This window comes from Suricata suricatta, chromosome 11 (assembly GCF_006229205.1).
Source record: "Suricata suricatta isolate VVHF042 chromosome 11, meerkat_22Aug2017_6uvM2_HiC, whole genome shotgun sequence".
NCBI classification, from domain to species: Eukaryota; Metazoa; Chordata; class Mammalia; order Carnivora; family Herpestidae; genus Suricata; species Suricata suricatta.
This window is the reverse complement of record NC_043710.1, coordinates 48598805-48620279: the sequence shown is the minus strand read 5'-3', so window position 1 is coordinate 48620279 and position 21475 is coordinate 48598805. Positions and strand designations below refer to the sequence as shown.

The following is a 21475-nucleotide window of genomic DNA, read 5'->3' as shown; positions in this document are numbered from 1 at the left end:
TCTGATTCCTGGATCCTTTCCTTAGTCCGTGTCCTTGGGATGGATATTGTGCTAAGTATCGTACTTAATCTATTTTCTCTTTTCTGTCTCAAGCAGATTAAAAAAGGTATTAAGTAAAACCAGATTATTAGACAGCTGTGAAATCATCTTCAATAGAACCTGGCTACTTAGCCCTGCAGCACTGCTCCTAAACTTCTCCTCACAACAATGTACACACACAACAGACTCTTGAAAGCTGAGACTCTGGGACGCAGATGGTATGAAAACGGGAATGCTTAGTGAGAAATCATATGTAAGTGACAAATAAGTTGACAATGATACACAATGAAAGTAAGTGGCCCAGAAATCAAAAGCAAAATTTTGAATTAATTTTTTAAATGGGAAATAGTCTGAGTCCTGTTATGTGAAAACCTACCTCTCACCATTAGGTCCCACTCTATTGATTAATTTTTCCATGGCTTCCTCGGTCTCCTTCAGTTTTTCTTGCAGTTGAACAAGTTCAAAGTTGGCTGAAAAACAAGCATCAATCTAAAAACCATCATACACAACTCCCAAAGCTCTCTTCTCAAACTGGCTGGCTGGGACACCCTACAATAATCTCACCTGGTTGTGAAATTCAGTACAGAAGCTGAGTCCCTCTAGCTGATCCAGCCAGGACACAAAGGGTACCACCGTGTGGGGCCTGAGATCTCAAGGATGTGTGTTTAGGGAGTAATGAACAAATCACACTCTTACACACAGAAACACAGCACAACCATCTAACTACCTGGGGGTGAAAAAATACCCCTACATGGTTACTCAAGAAGAAATTAAGAAGATAAACATAGCCTTTCTAATCTAAGTGATCCTGGAGGGTAAAGTACCAAGCCTGTAAGTTACTTTAGAAAAGGAGTTAAGACCCTGAAAAGGGCAATATTTCACCTGCACCCAAAGTCTGAAACGCATGTAGAAGAGAGTGGTTTAAATATTATGCTTCTTCATTAGGGGAAGTCTTGAGCTAGGGCTGAAGCCTCCCTGTCCAACATTCCAACCAACTCCTTTGGGGTGAAATGGTGTAACCCTAGCTCCCAATGTTCTCCATAAAGTTCAACAGAGATCATATCTATCTACTGAAATTAACATCAAGACCCTAAAAGGAGATCAGAAAAAATAAGTCAATGAGTACATGATATGAAGTTTAAGGCAGCAGGAAAATAAAATGCTGTTTATTATGCAGATAATCCAGTTTTTCTGTTTCATACCTGAGTACTCTTCTACCCAGATCTTTTTAGAAGGTCACTGTAAAATATAGTATTTCAAAGGCTTTTTAATACTTCTAGAACAAATTGTTATGCATGCAGTTAACATCTGTAAAGTGTCTAGAGAACTATGCCATGTAAATGCCCATTTTTATTTTCTGCATGATTCAAAATTAAAAAATAAGTAGATACAACTGCTACATTATAAAACAGTTTTTCTGGGGCGCCTGTGTGGCTCAGTCGGTTAAGCCTCCGACTTCGGCTCAGGTCAGATCTCACATTCATGGGTTCGAGCCCCGTGTCAGGCTCTGTGCTGACAGTTAGCTCCGGGCCTGGAGCCTGCTTCCGGTTCTGTGTCTCCTTCTCTTTCTGCCCCTCCCCCTCTCGTGCTCTGTCTCTCTCTGTCTCTAAAATAAATAAAACATTAAAAAAAATTTTTTTTTTAAATCAAAAAAATAAAAAATAAAACAGTTGTTCTTAGGAATTCATTTTATTTACTTTTAAGTGTATCATGTGCCTGGATACAGAGTTTGCTACTCTGATGCAGTCCAAAAATCTTTTAAAAATTATTTTTCTGATACATTTACCAACACTGTTGGTTAGACACTATCACAAAAACTTTCTTAAAAGGATCCTTGAATATTTAAGATTTCTGTAAAGGATGCAGACCATGACTGGGGTATCTACTTCCACAGAGAGCCTGGAGTAAATCTAAAAAGCCGTTACAGCAGCGGGCAGATGCTTCAGAAGCTCAGCCTCATTTCATTTTGCTGCTTTCTTCTTAAAACCTCTGAGGCGGCTCCATTATCCACAGGATAAAGCAGTTCCGCCTCCAAGGCCTGCAACAACATGGCTTTACCTACCTACTGTTCAGGCCTTCTTCCCCGCGGTTGTCCTACATCAGGCTGGGTCTTACTCAAGTCATCCCATCTATGGATCAGGATCCAGCTCGAGATCACTCGCTGCAAGGCTTTCTCCAAGGCCCTTCTAGACAGTAAACTTTTCACAAGTTCCTTTTCCTGACCTCCATCCCAGACTCTGAATTCTTAGAGGGAGAGCCATGCCATATACACTTCATTTCCCCAGAGAATACAGAATATTCTACTTGGCCAGTAAATATTTGATGACCATGTCCCACGAGTCAGAAGTGTTAAACTCTGTCCCTAGAGTTTTGGCAATGGCTTGATCTCTCTTCATTGGTTTTCCTTTTTGTGAAATAAAGGTATCTGTTACCAATATTCTGAAGTCAGGAAATGAGAAGTAACCCATGCCAAATGTGAAATATTAATTTGCTAATATAAAAAAGTAAACGGACAGTTTTGTACTTTTTGTAACTCCTTCTCTTAAAAGACCAACATCAATATGGAAACTTGAGAATTCCCAGAGCCTAGGTAAAAATGGCATCAGATTAATTTGGGACAATTTTTGAGAAACGCTTTTAAGAAATATCCACAGACTGTCCCTCTAGCTACATTATGGTGGCATGAATCAATAGAACTTGTGCATCTACTGAAAAAGAGCACTTACTAATTTTCCTGTGGGCAGTTCCAGCTGCGGCTGTAGAGCATTTCCGATCCTCTGCAGGAGTTTTCCCCTTTGAAAGCTGAGAATTGAAGGAGCACATCAACAGCAGTTCAGAACCTCAAAGTCACGGAACCCCTCATATCAAACGAAAAAAGAAAAGGTTGGAAGACAAAAATTAAGTCAGAAATCAAACAGCAATACTACAGAAACATCTCAAAAAAAAAATAAATATATAGAGGAGAGAAGGAGCTAATAAAAGGTTATCAAGTGAAAAACCATCAAGGACCAAAAAAAAAAAAAAAGTCTCTTTCCAGGTCATCTGCCTTGCTCACACTCATCTAAAAAGGGGTGTGTAACCCTCGGGGATGTCCTTATAGAGGCAATTTGGGCCCCCTGCAGAGTTCCTGGCCAAGAAGGAACTCACTTCTCGCTCTGGTTAGAGGGGCACAGTGAATATTTAAGATTCCCAAAAAGGACCCAGAACAGGACTTCTGCTCCACTTCAGTGTCTAGGCCTCAGCAGGCTATGGCCTGAAGGTGGAACTTAAATTGGCAGTCTGCTTTTAAAGGACCCAAACAATGTCTCCCCAGAGCTAGGAAACAGCAGGCTTAGTGTCAGGATGTGGCAGTTTGGTTTCAGAATTACTGCAGAGGATGTTAAAAACAGTACTTCAGCAAAAAAAAAAAAAAAAAAAAAAAAAAGCAAACAAACAAACAAAAAAAAAACAGTACTTCATAGTCCTGGGAGGGGAAAGAAGGACAAAGCGGTGCTGGTTACAGTCATTATTTGGCCTCACAGCGGCTACTTGGAAATCACTGTTCTAATCCTAATGATAAAGTTCTTAGAATATCTTTATGCTTTTCAGCTTGCAGATATTCAAAAAAAAAAAGAAATTAGCATGGGAGGGGGCTTTGAACTTTATTTCTCATTGTATTAGCATGGAAGACCCAGATTCAAGTCCCAATTCTGCATTTCTAGTTGTGAATTCTAGGGCAAACCATTTAAGCTCTGAGAGAAGATCTTCTCCACTATAAAACTAAGATAACAGTTAGCCTAAGTACCTCATAAAGAGGAAGCAAGGTTTCAAGAGGATTTGAATAAAGGTTATGAACTATAAAGAGTTTTAATGCCAACAATGATTTTTATTATATTAGATTTATTGATATATGATCAAGATGATTCCACTTACCTTAAATAGAATATACAGTATATATAGAAAAATGCCAAAACCATAGATTGGAATAATCTGTCCCATCAGGCCTCTTCCGCTACCTCCTCCAGTGCCTCCACCTGATCCTTTGGCCTTTGCAAATGCCTCTGCGAGGTGAGACCTCTGGAAACGTGCTCCAGGGGTCTGGCCATCTGAGGGCGGCTGGTGATGATGCATCATAGGTGGAAATCGACCCAACTTTCCTGAGAAAATAATCAGTGTTTATTTCCTCTACTATTTTAAATATTGCTATTATGAAAAACACCCCATGAACTAAGGCATAAATAACAGAAGTCGACTCAACCAAGTTTAAGAAAAAATAGGAACTTGATTATAAAGATACAGAGGCATCACACAGAAAATCAACGTGATGGTGGCAATCTCCAGCAGCTCATCCAAACCCACTTTCCCTTCCTGTTTAGGTCCACAGCTTGGTAACATTTTTCAGCTTCCTGTACGGTTAAATGACCCCATGTGATGGGGTTTCAACCAGAGGAATGTGAGTGACATGTGCTGGTTCAAGGCCTGGCCTATAAAACCTTCCACATATTAAACTCCACATGCATTTCCCTTCTGCAGGCTTCCTGCTGATATCTAGGGAGACCTTTGCAGTCATGTGATGAAATGACAGCACCTCCATCAATGCAGGTTCATGAATAACTGTGTGGTACAGAGCCCTCCAACACTACCCCTCCCCCCAACTCAGAACCATCTGGGCCTGTTTATGTGAGGGAGAAAGGAACTTCTATTGTGTTAGGGCCATTATACACTTTGGAGTCTGTCACAGCAGTCAGCCACCCCTAACTAATACAGAAAAGGAAATGCGATCTGTCTCAAACGAGAGAAGAACCCAAACCTGGAAGCCAGAAAGCCCTCATGATCTGAGACAGCTACTCTCACATTCCACTGCAATCTCCCTCTTTATGGGGCTATAAGGCTTTTTATTTTTTCTTCCTGTGTTTCTCTGTGCGGATCTTCTTCATTCTCCCTTCTGTGGAGACCATTTCTTTAGCTTCTTTGTGAACACAGAAGACAGTCACCCGCAAGCCCCTCAATTTGCAGATCCTTCAAGAGACCAGCACAGACTCGTCACAACTCCAAATTCCTTGGAGCAAGACTCTGAATATTTAGCTTGGGTAGGTATGCATTCTTTTCTGCTCAGCTATAACTGAGCAGACAAGGTTCACAAACGGAGCACAAACAGGATCACAGGCTTCTGTCAGTGGAAGCACAGAGATTAGAGAAAGGAGTGTGCATCAATGTTCTTGCCTGTTTTTCCTCCATCAAGGGCAAACATTAACACCAAGTGCCAAGCTCCTGAGAGCCATAGATGAAAAAGCAAAGTACTTTCTTCAACAGGCCACATAAACAAGCGTGTGTAGAAAAAACAATGGGAACTAACACTACAGAGCAGAAAACACTAGAGAGCAGAAAGATTTCATAACTCAGACTGTAAAAATACAAACTATACAGTGAAATACTGTTGGATTTGACTTCAACAAAACTACAGATTTGTTTGATAAAGAATACCACAAACATAGTTAAAAACAGGACAAGGAAGAGTTTATGCAACATCTAGAATTGACAAGAGATTAAATATCTAAAACTGACAATTTCTACAATTTGATATTAAAAAAATCGTAAGAAACCCAATAGAAAGAGCCTATAGAAAGAAAAGCTTAAAGGATTAGCAAGTAAATAAAGAGATGATAAAATTCAAAGAGAAACCAATAAGTAAAATACAAATTAAAACAACGAGATTGCAGGGGCACCTGGGTGGCTCAGTCAGTTAAGTGTCCGACTTCGCTCAGGTCATGATCTCGCGGTTCATGAGTTCAAGCCTCACTTCCGGCTCTGTGCTGACAGCTCAGAGGCTGGAACCTGCTTCAGATTCTGTGTCTCCGTCTCTCCCTGCCCCTTCCCCTCTCGTACTCTGTCTCTCTCAAAATAAACATTAAAAAAATTTAAAGACAAAACAATGAGATTGCCTTGTTCATACCGATCAGAAGGGCAAAAATTAGAATGGCAGATAACAGGAAATGTTGGCAAACATGTGGTGAAGCAAGAACTCTCATCCTCTGTGTAAGAAGGCAAATTGATCTAGCCGTTTGGCTAGTGCCATGAAGTACTTAGTAACATTAAGTACGTCTATGTCCTATGTGATCCAGTGATCCCACTCAGTGGATCAATTTCAGAGAAATTCTCAAGTAGGATGGTCTATATGCAAATTACAGACTTTATAGACCTGTGTGAGAATCTGCTGTATGATCATGTAGCAGGGAGCTTGAAGTAGCTCTGGTTTTGGTAATTAGAAGAATAGAAAATTAAGATGGAGTAGATACAAATATGGAATTCTAGATAGCTTTCAGAAATCACACTTCAGATGTACCTATAGCAACACAAAGATCTTAAAAAGCATAGAACTGAGTAAAAAAAATGAGCAAATACTATTATGTAGGCTGAAGGGATCATAATTCTACTACATATGTCCTACATATATAAACAAGTATTCAAGTATAAGGACATAAAACACAGACTGGATACAAATGGATGGGAAAAAGAATGGGCATATAGATTGAAAATAAAGAGTTAAAAAGAATATAATAAGGAAACTTGCACTCATGATGTTGAAAAGTTGCTATAAAGTGCTGACTATCTTTAAAAGTTGTGCTCCTGAGGTTAGAAAAAAGGTGGGTGGCCAGGTAGGGAGGGGAGACTGCTAGCCACTAGGTTTGCAAGCTGCTTCTGCCTTGCATCTTCTCTCAGCCTACTCTACTCCAGTAATCCTCCTTTCCCTCCCTATACAGACTCTGGAGGACATGGAAACTGTGGGAAGAAATGCTTTTTAAGAGTAGGTTAGCAACAGAAGCAGAGCTTCAGACAGTAGAACAAAACCAGGTCAACACTCCTTATTCTGAGCACTGGTGATGATGTATGTAGCTATTAAATGGTCAAGGATCTTAATATATTAAGTGGTGAGTAATGGCTTTAAAACTATCATACACCTTCCAAAAAACGCCTAGCCAGTATTCAGGAAGCTAACCATTCTCTTGAGAGAGTGATATACCAGATGGCTAGGGTTCAATATACTAGAGTTAGTAATTGTAGTAATATGTTGTTGAACTTCATTTAACTATACTGAGAATACAGACTTCAAAACTTGATATAAAGCAAAAAAAATTAAAAATTAAATCAGGTAATGGCAACAAAAAGCATTATTTTGCATTTCTAAAATTGAAAAATGACGACAATGCTGAACACTGTACATCTCTCCTCAAAACTTTTAGAGTCTGTCATCCAGGAAGATACTATTACTGGACAGCTATCATGTCCAGGACTCTGTGCTGTAGGTAGGAGAGAGCCATAAATATAATAGAAACAATAGTCACACATTGAACAATGCTTTAAAAAAGTAGTATATTCAAAACAAACACCATCACAAAAGGACAGGGCATCATGGACCTTGTTTCTAGACAAACTAAATGTCTCAGCATTAAAAGAATGCAAAAAGAAATTAGAAAAAGGGGAAAATGGGATCAGGCATTGAAGAAAATGAGACACAGAACAGCAGAGAGGCAAATGCATGCCAGGTGGGAAGAAGAACATTTGCAACAAGAGGAGAATAAGAACAAAGAGGAAGGCTAACTACTACATTAGTTTGGCTCCATTTAGGGAAGTAACCAGAGATAAGAGGGAAGTGGAGGGGGAGGGTTTAAATGCCAACTTGTGGTGTATAAATCTGATACTGTGGGTCGAAGATCAGGGAAATGACAATGAGAAGGGTGTCTGAGAGGGATTAAATCTAGCATTTGCATACAGAGGCTCAACGCAGAGAGAAACTAGGGCGTGAGAAATCAGCAAGAAGGCAATAACGGAGCTCTGAGACACAAGGGCCTGAGATGCTGGCTACAGCTATGAAGAGGAAGGAACAGATCCCAGGGCTCTTAGCATGAAGTCATCAACAGCATTTAATACTGAAAAGAATGAGGAAGAGGTCAGAAAACTCCAAGATTAGTAGGAATTTAATATATGAAGAGAAGATAATGAAAACCATGGGTGAGCTTACGACCAGCGGAAGACTGGGTACACATTTTTCACACACTAAGTTCCAGGTGTTGGTGGCACATTCAGAAGACATTGTTATTAGACCACAGTTAGGCTTGAAAAGAACCTCTAAGCTACCTAAATGAAAAAGCTAATTAAAAAATTAAGTGAGTGAACTATTCCCATACTAAAAGTGTTGGTGGGATAGGTGTACTTATGCGCAAAGAAGAGGAAGAAACGAAAATGGAGCTGTCAAAGAAGACCAGAAGCAAACCAGTTTCCTTAAAAAAAATTTTTTTTTTAAAATTCATGAAGGACAACTGAAAGCAAATGAGAAGTCTGGAAGAAACTGATAAAAGACTAATGGCAACCCCTGTTTTCAGACACAATGTATCCTTGGGGGAAGGTGTGGCCACCATATGAAATCGTGACTATCCACCTATTTAGACAATAACAGAAACCAATATACTACAAAGCATCATACAATCTGCAGAGTCAGGAGGAGGCTTAATAATCATCCAAGTCTTTCAAAAAATGGTATGGAGACTAGATATCCACCTGCAAAAAAGCAAAGATGGATCCTACTTCACACTATTTTTAAAAATTAACTCAAAATTGATTAAACATCTAAATGTAGAAAAACTATACAACTCTTAGAAGGAAACACAGACCTAAATCTTTGTGACCTTGGATCAGGTGATGATTTCTTAGGTAGGACACCAAAAACACAGGCAAACAAAAAAAAAAGGCAAACTGGACTTCATCAATGTAAAACTTTTGTGCTACAAAGGATACTATAAAAAAAGTAAAGACAAAACAATGAATAGAAACAAATACTTATAAATCACAGATCTGATAAGCTTTTGATATCCAGAATATATAAAGAACTCTTAGCACTCATCAAAAAATAATCCAATTAAAAATGGTCAAAGGCTCTTAACAGACATTTCTTCAAAGAAGATATAGAAATGGCCAAATAGCACCTGAAAAGATGTTCAACACCACTAGTCATCAAGGAAATGCAAATTAAACCCACAATGAGATACACTATATTATACCCATTAAGATGATATAATTGGGGCACCTGAGTGACTCAGGTCATGATGTCATAATTCATGGGTTTGAGCCTTGTGTTGGGTTCTGTGCTGACAGCTCAGAGCCTGAAGCCTGCTTGGGATTCTGTGTCTCCTTCTCCCTCTGCCCCTCCCCTACTCACACTCTACCTGTCTCTGTCTCTCTCTCAAAAAACAAAAAATATTAAAAAAAAAAAAAGGTAATAAATGTTGGCAAGAATGTGGAGAAAACAGAACCCTCACACTCCACTCATGGGACTGTAGCCACTTTGAGAAATAGCCTGACATTTCTTCAGAAGGGTAAACAAAGTTTCCACATGACCCAGCAATCCTACTCTTAGGTGTATACCAAAGAAGAATATGTTCACACAAAAACTTGTACAAAAATGTTTATAGCAGCATTTTTCATACTTAGCAAAAAACCTATCAACTTATAAATGGGTTGAGTAAAATGTGGTATATCCATGAAATGGAGTATTATTTGGACATAAAAAGAATAAAATACTGATACATGCTACAACACAGATGAACTTTGTAAACATTAAGTAAAAACAAAGAAAGGAAAGAAAGAAAAGGGAAGAGTCAAGGAAGGAAGGGAAGGGAGGGAGGGGAGGGAAGGAAAGGGAGGGGAGGAAAGGGAGGGAAGGAAAGGAAAGGAAAGGAAGAAGGAAAGGAAAGGAAGAAGGAAGGGAAAGAAAGAAAGGAAGAAAGAGCCAGTCATGCAAGACCATATATTACATGATTCCATTAACATGAATTGTCCAGAATAGGCAAATCTATGGAGACAAAAGTAGATTGGTGGTGGCTGAGGGCCGAGGGGGGCAGGAGAGTGACTGCTAATGGGAGTGAAGTGTTCGTATATGTGGGAGGGGTGATAAAAATGTTCTAAAACTGACTGTGGTGATAGTTGCACAACTCTGACTATATTAAAAACCACTGACTATACACTTTAAATAGATAAATTGCCTGGTATGTGAATTATATCTTAATAAAGTTTTTGAAAAAGTCATTACTCTAACCATCTGTGTTCCATACCCTCCCCTTCCCTAAGTGGGGGCCCTGATTCTGCTGAACACCAAACAGGAAACTCAGTATTGCCCCCGGGAAGCTCATGCCACCTCTGAACAGCTCTGGTAGAATGGTCTTCTTTACACTGAGCTAATGAGGGAGTAAATGGGAGGAAGAAAGGAAATAAAACAAAGGGCTCCAAAAAGGAAAACTGACTGTGATATGGTAAAAAAGTAGGGAAATATTACTGATAGAATTTGCAGACTGGAAAGTGGAGAAATACTTTTTTCAAAGGTAAGTAAGAGAAGGAATTAGGGAGCAATGAAAATAATAGGCTAAATAGTAAAAATGGGTTTTATATCTTGGGAAAATGTGAATACATATTTTGTATTTGGTATAATACTTCACATATCACTGAACACTTACTCTACCAGACACAGAGATTAAGATGATAAATAAAACAGCTCCTATCTTTAAAGAATTTACAGACAAGCAATATAGTTACAGCAACAAGGCAACTAACTAGGCCTTAATCATCAAATCCAATCACTTTTCCCATCAGGTCTCACTCTAAGACTCCTCTGGCAAGGGGGCACCTGGGTGACTCAGTTGGTTAAGCAACCAACTTTGGTTCAGATCTTGATCTCACCCGTTCGAGCCCCTCATGGGGCTTTCTGCTGTCAGCGCAGAGGCGGCGCTTCAGATCCTCTGTACCCGCTCTCTGCTCCTCCCCTACTCACTCTCTCTCAAAGATAAACATGAAGGGGAAAAAAAAAAAAAGACTCATCTGGCAATACAAAAAAGTGATTATCGGGGCGCTTGGGTGGCTCAGTCGGTTAAGCATCCAACTTCAGCTCAGGTCATGATCTTGCGGTTTGTGGGTTCAAGCCCCGTGTTGGGCTCCATGTGGACAGCTTGGAGCCTGGAGCCTGCTTGGGATTCTGTCTCCCTCTCTCTCTGCCCCTCCCCTGCTCACACTCTGTGTCCTTCTCTCTCAAAAATAAACATTAAAAATTTCAAAAAAGAAAGTATCACATACTACTCATTCAATAAATGTTTGCTTAATCTGAATAAATCCTTGTCAAACTTCCTTGCCTTAATCTCTGGCACATTACTCTCCTGACCTCTTCTTTTCCTACTGACTGGTCTTTCAACCTATTCTTTCTCAGTCTCTTGCATAGATTTTTCTTCAATCCTTTCCTGGAGAGTTTTATCTCAACATGTTCTTTGTTTATCCTTTTCCTTTGGCAAATTCACTCATTCTCACAGACATATATATACATACATACATATATATATATTCCAAAATATATAGCTCTAGTTCTGACCTCTCCCCCTCAAATTCTTGTCTCTTATCTCTAAGTCCCATTAGTATATATGTCCTTTTGTAAGATTATCATGTCGACCTAAAAATGAAAGTCATTTTCACCTTCCAAAACCTGGGGTCTCCTCCTGTTCATGGCAAATCTATGAAGACAAAAGTAAATCGTGTATTTTCATGTGTATTTTAAATAGAGTCATTCTCCCAGACCTTTAGGCTGGGACCTTTAGACTTCTGCCACCTGTGACCAAAGGTACTCTTGAGATGCTAGGCTGGGGTCAGAATGTTCATTTTGGAAGAGATTTTTTTTTCCCCCCTAAAGTTAACTGTCCTCAACAGGGAACCACCTCACGCGTTAGATCTTGGTACCACATTTCTTAGACCTGAACCCAGGAGGTTTAAAAATTCAATGACTATAAAACATCTGCAAATGTCTAGTTTAAATAATCTTTTTAAAAAGAAACTTTTAAAGCTGAAATACTCCACGTGGACAAAAAAGTATAAATGATAATGTCTGAGCACGTGTATACCTGCCTGCCACATAAACATAACTGAACACCAGCGTCCTGTGTCCCATCCTGAGACAGCTCTGAACTCAGGGACTGGACTGTGTGCTCCATACTTTACTGCAGAAGTACACAGCCACAAGCTACACACAGCACGGTCTTAAATGTTTACATTATGAATGGATAGTACTGACAGCTATCTAGTAATAGGAATATACTTGATGACACGGTGTATACCTACTGGTTAAAATGATAAATTTCATGTTAATGTGTATTTTATCAGTTTTTTAAAAAACCTTTATACAATGGTATCATACTGTATTCATTCTTCTGCAACTCCCCTTGTTTGTCCTTTTTTTTCCTGGCTTGGGATCAGTATTTGGCCTAGAAATGTGCCATGTTGGTATATGTAGCTCTCGTTCACTCACTCCATCTGCTACAGAGTGTCTCCTTGTAGGTCCATCATCACAACTTATTTACCTCCTCCTCAGCTGATGAATATTTAGGTTATTTTCTATTATTCACTATGACAAACGTTCTTCTTACTCGTTACATTACAGAGAGGTTTTGTGGTTCTTAAAACTTTTTGCTTGAAAAAACAGCTCATGAGATCAGAACATTAAAATTGCACTCTACAAAATAGAAAACAGCTGTGTTCACTAGCTTTCTCTCTCTAAAATGGAACCTGACTAAATTCTAATTGTTTATTGAAAGCTTTCCCCACATTTAAGTTTATTTAATTATTAAAATTTCACTTAGCATATAAGCTGGACTACAAACTTAATGGATTATATAGAGTGAAGGTCTACTTTCCCTTCTTATTAACCATCCTTACTGCTAAAAACAAAAACTCTAGCACTGTTAACAAAAGAGCTTTCTGAAAGTGGCATTAAACCATCTGCAGTATTTCATTCTTAAGACAAATAAATCAATACAGAACCTGAATGTGTTTATACTTGATTACCACAGTTTAAGAAAGATCTTAATGGGCCAATTCCCTAAGATACGTAAGCTTCTCCCTAAATACTGAGGAAACTCTGGAGGCCAAGTCTAATTCAGCGTTACTTAAAGTGGAGGCTTGGGACCACAGCTGACTGTTCCTTACCAGTCTCCTCCAAGGGACCCTCCTCGTGTTGCATTCTCCCCCCACTCAACTCTGCTCTGCTGAGAGCTGCTTTCATGTTTTTTGCTCGTTTAACCAGATTTTTTTCCTCCATCTTTTACCAACTTCCTCACTCGCAAATCATCCTACATACTACGAAGAGATACTTGTGTGTGTAGGCCCAGGGCCTAATCCATATACTCTACACATGGTCATTATTACTGTTTTGTTAGGAGTCATCTTCCCAAAGCACAATTCTAATTGGTCTTGCCATTTCTCTCATCAAAAGCTTTCAATGGTTCCCACTGAGGACAAGAGACTATTACACAGGAGGCAGCAAAGTGAAGATCAATATTATCTTTTGATTCAAGGTTATTAGTTAAGATATTGGCTGGGCTTCCAACTATTTAAATGGAGGTTAAACGAACCTTTCTAGAGCTCATTTTCATCATCTGTAAAATGGATATAATTGGGGTTGTTACAAGGACTGTTCACGTTGTTACAAGGATTACGGATTAAGTATCATACAAAGCATGAGGCATGCACAGTGGGTAAATTCTGGCTTTGTCTTCCCTACAAACTGAAATTTCTAAACAACTAAATTTCATAGTCCAGTCCAAAAGTACCTCTTCACATTTCTTTCCCATTACATACTTCTGGTTCAGCCTAACTGGACCTCTCACCTTGTTTTGAGCTGCCTTGTGATTTCTTAGCACTAAGCCATTGCTTGTTGCTGACCAGCGGTTTTGCTTTTCTAACTCCACATTTAAATCCAGTTTATCCTTCCGGACCCAAGCCAAATACTGTCCTCACCACCAATGCTTTTTCTCCTGTTACTCCCAGGCACTTAGAACATACTGCTTGAACCTCTCTAACTGTACTTATCACAACTGGCTGCATTCAAGAGTTATATTTAGGTCTTACAGCTGCTACTCGAATAGAATGAGAATCTTCCACTAAGAACCCTTTCCACCCAATTTTATTCAGTGCTGACTGAAACCTATAAATCATATCAGAGAACCAGAAAACACGTCTCCGACATCCAGAAGCTGGAGCGCTATGATCAGCTAGGCCTCAGCGTTGGTATGAGCTGACCTGGCACTCACAATTAGGTCTTGGTGTTCTCCAGTTAAACATCAGCAATTTGAGAATTTCAACATCAGACGAGGCCATTCTGTGACCATCAGGAGTAAGACCACTCTGTAATCTTCCTGAACACAGACAATACACGAGTACTGTCCAAGCTAAAAAATACCAAACAGCCCCCATTCCTGGACAATGAAGGACTGTTGCTTCTTCACCAATTACAGCTTTAGCCGTTCTCTGGTCCACCCTCCCTTCAGATCAGCTCTATGAAGCTATCCGGCCACAGAATGTTCCCCACTTCCTGCGGCATCCGACGTAGAGCAAAGCCCCATATCCTTAAACCCTCCTCAAAATCCCCTAGCACAAGCCCAGATGTCACAAAAAAGCTTTCCTAACACTCTTCCTGTGATGCCGCGTGCTCCCCGATGGTGTGCACGCTCCCTCGCTTCAGCAATAAATCCAACTTATTTAACTGCAGGTATTATTTGTGCTCTGTGGCCGAAGGACAAACTATGAACTTCTTGAAGTCTAGTGTTTTCTTCATGCTTGGGTCTGCTAAGGGGTAAGCTCTGGGGCTTGCACGCTGTACACTTCGTTGTGATGATCTGGATGACGTCTACTGTGCCTGCCAGTAACTTCAGTGGGATCTCAAGACCCAGCACACTTACTCTCAGGGCTACAAATATTGTTATACTTCATTATCCTGAAGGTTTTTAATTTTAGTTTTGGGAATAGAAAATGGCAATCAGGGTAACTAATACAGGTGCTCCACACCCACCATTCTTCTCCATACCCACTCACCTAGAAGTTTCTGAACTTCAAAAAGTGCCTCATTTGCAGGCATTTGCAGGTTCTCAAATGGTCTCCTCTCTTCTTTGACACTCCTCCAGAGCAGACACTCAATGTTTCATTAGGAGAAAAGAAATGGTAGGGCCTAAAATAATTTGTCTTCAAGCTTATATACCAAAACATAAAAAGCTAATTTAAGAATTATGTATATTACATATGTATGTACACGTACATGTACACATAAATATACATGCGATATGTGTATATATTTTCACATCTCAGCTCAAGACTCAGTGGGCAGAACTCACTTGAAGAAAATATGGTGACAGAAGAGTCTAAGTTATTTCAGAGGAACTGGACTACTGGGAAGGGACTGGGAAGGAACCCTGTTTATAAGTATTCAAAAGTGAGTCATTGACTGGAAAACATGGGCAGGCAGGGTCAGGAGGACAGACGTTATCATGCAAACACTAAAGGATCCAGCTACGGAGGTGGTGAGCAGGACTCTTCTGAAACCGACTTCAAGCATAAAAGCAGCACACTGTCCGGGCACCTGGATGGCTCAGTCGGTTAAACGTCTGACTTTAGCTCAGGGTCATGATCCTATGGTTGGGGAGTTCGAGCCCCACGTCAGGGTCAGGCTCTGTGCTGACAGCTCAGAGCCTGGAGCCTGCTTTGGAGTCTATGTCTCCCTCTCTCTCTCTGTCCCTCCCGTTTGCACTCTTTCTCTCAAAAATAAACAAAAAAAGCAGCACACTGTCACCCTGGAGGACTTCGATTACTCTGGCACCTGTCTCAAGTCTCAGTAAGCTAACAACGCTGGGATAGCTGACAAGTTCCTGACCCGGCACGCTGACGCTTCCATGTTACACAGGTGCGTTCAGGTGAGAGCAGGGGAGCTGCTACTTTGGCCGAAGAAGAAACCGACAGTGGAACGGAAGGAGACCTGTAGGAGAAAGGGACCGTGCCAACTCAGTGTTCACGCCAACAAAGGAATTGTGCAGCAGAGGCTCTAGGAAAGCAGGATTAAGTTCTGAAAACAGAAACAGAGTCCCAGGGCACGAGACAGACCTTTTCTAAGAGTAAAGTTCTCAATATGCATTGCTGCTTGGGCATTTCAAGAATTCTCAAGCAGACAGGAAAGGCAGAGGGGGGAAAAAGGAGATGTAGAGGTAGCGCTTCCAAAACAAAAGAAAAGATGAGCAGAAAAACATAGAAGTGATTAAGTGGCAAGACTAGGAAGAATCACATGAGGCAGCCTAGGTCCAAAATAAATTTACCAAAAGCCTAGCTTTTTTGTTTTAGAACAAAAAAGGCAATTTCCCTGATAAAATTTAATGCTGAGAAAGCAGAACTTCTGAGCTTCTATTTTGTTTCCATATTCTCTATGAAAAGGAATGAATTTTGGGTTATACAAAAGAAAATTAATAATCCTAAGGGCAAAAATAAAGTCCCAAATGGGTGAGGAGGATAGGTCTATCCACTAAATAATTTCTACCAAGACTGTAAAACTTGCAAAAAAAAAAAAAAAAAAGTCATTAAACTAAAAGAAAATTTTAAGGAATTACATTGATAAAAATGAAATTTTTAAAGAATTGAGTAGGTTTCTATTGTCCTAGTTTGCAAAAGATTCACAGTGGGCTTTTTACTTATAGAGAAGTGAGCACGTTGTAACTCTCAGACTAGATATAGATTCTAAGAAGGACGCTTTCAGAGAATGTGAGGAAGACAGCAGGGTAGGAGGATTCGGAACTTACTTCATCCCGTGGACACGCTGAGGGAACAGCTATACTGTGCAACTAACTCTGAAAACGGGCCCATGACTGACAGAACAGCCCTTCCACATGTAATTGTCAAGAGGATGGAGGCCACATCACAAAGGGTCAGAGGAACAGAGAGGAGAGTGGGAACCAAACCCAGGTAAGACTGACCACAAATGAGAAGGACGCAGCCCATGGTGATGCTAGAGGATCTCATCCCACGCCAGGCACCCCGGCCCTGGGCACCTGCCTTGGGAAGATGAGTCCTTGTAACATCTGGCTTTGAAAAAAAAAAAAAATCAGCAGGGCTTAACTAAAGAGAGCTTTTAAAATCAGCAGGGTTTAACTCCGGGTACTTTAAAAATCAAAGTGCTTAACTCCAGGAGAGCTGAGGGCAGATAGGAAACGGAGTCCTAGCCCTCAAAGGGACAGCGTAATAACCTGACTTTAGACACGGCAGAGAAACAACACTGTCAAAAGCGCCCGAGGTGCATGTGAAGGAGATGTAGTTACTAACCTCAGAACATACACTGGAGGTGCAGGGATCTTCCGGAGACTTCAACAAAAGGGCTGGCATGTGCTATTTCTCTTCTCCTCCCCAAGCCTAGATAGGCAGACACTTGGAAAAACTAGCACTCGCATTCTCCACCTATGCTGCTAGTACCATGTGCCCGGCCCCACCTTCCCTGCACACCCTCAGCAGGCAGTCCTCCAGAGCGGCTCCTGCCCAACCACACCCTGCAAACAGCCCCAGCAAGGACCAGCACCGCCGCAAAATGAATCCTGTGCTGGGGAGCGGGAAAGACCACCCCACTCACCAGTGTCCCCGCAGTTTCAGCAGCCAAGCCTTTTAACCAGGACACAAATGGAGAAACCTGACTCCTGGAGTGTCTGCAACTGCGGCACAGAGCCCAAGTGCCCGTGAGGCTGCCTGCTAACCCGGCCCACCACCTGTGTTCCAAAACAGAGTGAACGGCATAAAATGGACAAAGTAGATGAGCAGCAGTCATTTAAAAAAAAAAAAGGAAGAAAGAAAGAAAGAAAAGAAAAGCGTAGGGGCGCCTGGGTGGCTCAGTTTGTTAAAGGTCCAACTCTTGGTTTCGGCTCGAGTCACAATCTCATGGTTTGTGAGTTGGAGCCCCGTGCTGACAGTGCAGAGCCTGCCTGGGATTCTCTCTTCCTTTCCCTCTCCTGCTCCCTTGCTCATGCTCTCTCAAAATAAATAAATAAACAACAACAATAATAATAAGCAGCTTAGGATTCTAATAAACCATTAGGTCATCAAGTAAAATGCCAAAAATCTCAAGCAATCCTTAGGATGCATTAAGAAAAGTAGGGTTTTTTGTTTTTTTTAAAGGAGGGTGGGGTGAGGCAACAGGTTGCTCTTCCATCAGCTAATGGGCTTCCATTTGCTATTATCTGCCTTCTAAGAGGGCACAGGGATGCTGGGATACTTGGAACTAAATGACATGAGGCATGGCTAACTAAGCAGAGATGTCAATGTAGGAAACAAGACTGAAGAAGGGGACGTGATGCTAGCCTTCAAATTCCTGAACTGTCTTTCCCTTTTAATCTGCTTTTCCTCCATTCCTATTTCAGTGAAGGGCATCATCATCTGTCTAATCACCTAAGCCAATAAACTGAGACGAATCCAAGATGCCCCCCTCTTCCTCACCTTCCACTTCTACCTAAAAATGGCTCTCAAAAAAAAACCCAACTGAAATTTCTGACAATGTTAAAAAAATTACAATTATAAAGTAAAAAAGAAAAAGGAAAGGGGCACCTGGGTGGCTCGGTCGGTTAAGCGTCCAGCTTCGGCTCAGGTCATGATCTCATGGTTCGTGGGTTCGAGCCCCGCATTGGGCTCTGTGCTGACAGCTAGCTTGGAGCCTGGAGCCTGCTTCAAATTCTGTGTCTCCCTCTCTCTCTCTCTCTCTCTCTGACCCTGCCCTGCTCACACTGCCTCTGTCTCTCAAAAATAAATTTTAAAAAACATTAAAAAAAATTTTTTCAATAAAAAATATTTTAAAAAAAGAAAAGAAAAACCAGAGAAATATAAGAAATACTAAAAATAAAAATAGCTCTTAAAATTGTTCTCCTCTCAGGGTGCCTGGGAGGCTCAGCCAGTTAAGCAGCCGACTCTTGATCTCAGTTCAGGTCTTGATCTCATGGTCCTGATTTCAGGCCCCATGCTGGGCATGAAGCATACTTAAAAAAACTGTTCCCCTCTCTACCCAATGGTGACAGCCTCCTCTGCTCTAGTTCCTCTTTCCTCCAGTACCCCTACATCCCTTTGGGAATCACTTCAACCTCAGAGTGGTTAATCAGTATATTCTTTCTTCTGTAGGCACTGCAAAATAACGTATTTCAATTACTTCAAGCCATGGAGGCGAGTGGACAGGTTAGCTGGGACAAATGGGACAGAAGGAGGTGGGGGAGAGAAGAGGAAGGTGGGAGTGAGGGAAGAGTTTAAAAAGAAAAGCCGTACTCCTTCTCTGGACACTGGAATGTGAGAGGTGATGTCTGGAACTGTTGCAACCACTGAGGCTCCCCTCTGAGAGTGGAGGGCAGAGCCAACTTGAGGAAGTGGGAAGTGAAATGGGACACAATCAGAGCTGGAGCCTTGATGAGACTTGTGAATCTCTGGATCAAACCACACTGAAAGCAGTTCTAACACAGAGTCTTTTCATTTAAACAACACATTATATCCCCTTTTTTGTCTTCAGACAGTTCAAGCGGAGTTTTCTGTCATTTGTCATGAATATTCTGTCTGATGAACTCACCAACACTGACTTAATGATGCTCATGCTGTCTCAACTACTGCAACAGTCTTCTTCAGAAAAAAAATGCTCACAGTGCAGCCCCTGTACCGCTGCAGGAATGTCCTTTCCAAAACCAGACTGGAGGTTTCTCTTCTACTTACAAACTTACAATGGCCTCTTCTACCTTTAGAATAAAATTCTAACTCCTTAAGTACGGCAGAATAACAATCTTCACAGTGTGGCCCCTGCTAACATGTCTGGTCTCATCTCTCATCAAAATGAAAAAGTTTTCTTCTTAAAAGGACACCAGCAAGAAATCAAAGAAAACCCACTGACTGGAAGAAAATATTTTCAAATTATATATTTGATAACCGATTTTTATCTAAAGAACTCTTAATACTCCACAATAAAAAGTAACCCAAATTAAAAATGGATATAAGATCTGAATAAGATGACATTTCTCCAAAGATGATATACAAAAAGTTAATATAAACACACAAAAAGATGCTGGATGTCCTTGGTCATCAGGGAAATGCAAATAAAACCACAAGAAGGTATCACTTCACACCCATGAGGATGGCTATAATCAAACAGGCAGCTGGGTGCCTGGGTGGCTCTGCGGGTTAGGTGTCCAACATCAGCCCAGGTCATGATCCCACAGTTCGTGGGTTCAAGTCCTGCGCTGGGCTCTCTGCTGTCAGCACAGAGTCCACTTCAGATCCTCTGTCTCCCTCTCTCTCTGCCTGTCCCCTTCTCATGCTCTAAAATAAAATAAACATTAAAAAAGGGGGGGCAGACAGTAACAAGTATTGGCAAGATATGGAGAAACTGGAACAGTTATACACTGCTGGAAAGAATGTTAGATGGTGCAAATCTCTTTGGAAAATAGTCTAGCAGTTCCTCAAAAGATTAAAAACAGCAATCTTATGACCCAAGCATTTCGGAGGAGGAGTTAAGCTGGTGGAGAAGAAGTAGGGGTACCAGGATTTCCCTCATCCTTCAAACACAGCTGTAAAGGGTCAGAACTCTTGGAACATCTAGGAAATCAATCTGCAGAGTGACAGAAAAATCTCCACGGGCAGCGGGAGAAGCTTAGCAGGACAGAGGTGCATGTATGCACACTGGGGTAGACTAAACTGTGTAGGCCTGGAGGGGAGGGAACCCCATCTGTGGAGACAAAAGGGAGATAGAGAAAGAGGCTATGATTTGCAGTTGTGTTAGGGGAAGACAAAAACCTCTCCACACCATGGATTCAGGAAGAAGAAACACAGTAAGTGGCAGTTTCTACTTTGCAAACAGCATTAGGTGCTGAAGATTAGTTTTCAGAAATGCAGGACTTCCCTGGACCAGAGCCATCAATGTGTGTCCGAATCTGGAGGGTAGGCGCCAGCCCCTGGGCGCTGTAGCAATCTCAAGGGCGCACTAGGAGAGAACAGTCCCCTCTCTTGAGTACTGTGGGAAGAGGGTTTATTGCCCTCCGACCGCTCCCTGCCCCCCACCCCCCAACAAGGCGCCAGTCAAAGGCCCTTTAACTGCAGAGTGGAATGGTGCTCTACACTGGAACAGAATCCATGCAGTGCAGAGCCTCTTACAACGGATTTTGAATTCCGGCCAAGCACCCAGGAGGCGTGGGAGACTGTGGAGCAGGGCACACTGACTGCCGGCACTATTCAGTGAGAGCTGCCAGAACAGCATGGTTTGAGACACCCATTTGGGGAAGGAGAGGCTGAGGTGTCACCAGTTTCTCCCCATCACCAACACGGTGGGGCCAGGACAGCGGCCCCTAGTGGAGGCGGGACCCACTTACACCAAACCCCACTCCTTCCAGCCAGCAACTGCTTATCTACTGGAGTGAGACTGAGCCAACCAGGCGGCCTCTCCACACCGCGCAGCCACCCGTCCGAGGCACCAACAGAAACTGTCCCACACTGTCTGGTACGTTAGCTTGTTGCTCTTCTCCCCGCCTCTCCTCCCCTTCCCCCGTCCCACTCCCTGCTTTTCTCTTCTTCTCTTTTTTCCTTTCTACCCTCTTCTTTTTTGTTTCCTTTGTAA

At 41.5% G+C, this 21475-nt stretch overlaps 1 protein-coding gene across 10 annotated transcripts in view; it reads right to left on the bottom strand.

Annotated features, from left to right (window-relative positions):
• The window catches only part of RIC3 (RIC3 acetylcholine receptor chaperone), a 63495-nt gene that overhangs the window by 30016 nt on the left and 12004 nt on the right, over positions 1–21475 (bottom strand). For 9 of the 10 annotated variants that reach the window (XR_003915148.1, XR_003915149.1, XR_003915150.1 and 6 more), the window contains exons 2-4: positions 3952–4175; positions 2766–2841; positions 416–509 (exon numbers count right to left, since the gene is read on the bottom strand). Coding sequence is in view for 7 of the 10 variants with exons in the window: in XM_029956211.1 (XP_029812071.1) it covers positions 416–509; positions 2766–2841; positions 3952–4175 (394 nt within the window). In the remaining 3 variants the exon portion in view is untranslated. Of the gene's footprint in view, positions 1–415; positions 510–2765; positions 2842–3951; positions 4176–14913; positions 14989–21475 lie in introns of those variants that run through there. The other variant, XM_029956214.1, reaches the window with a different exon arrangement.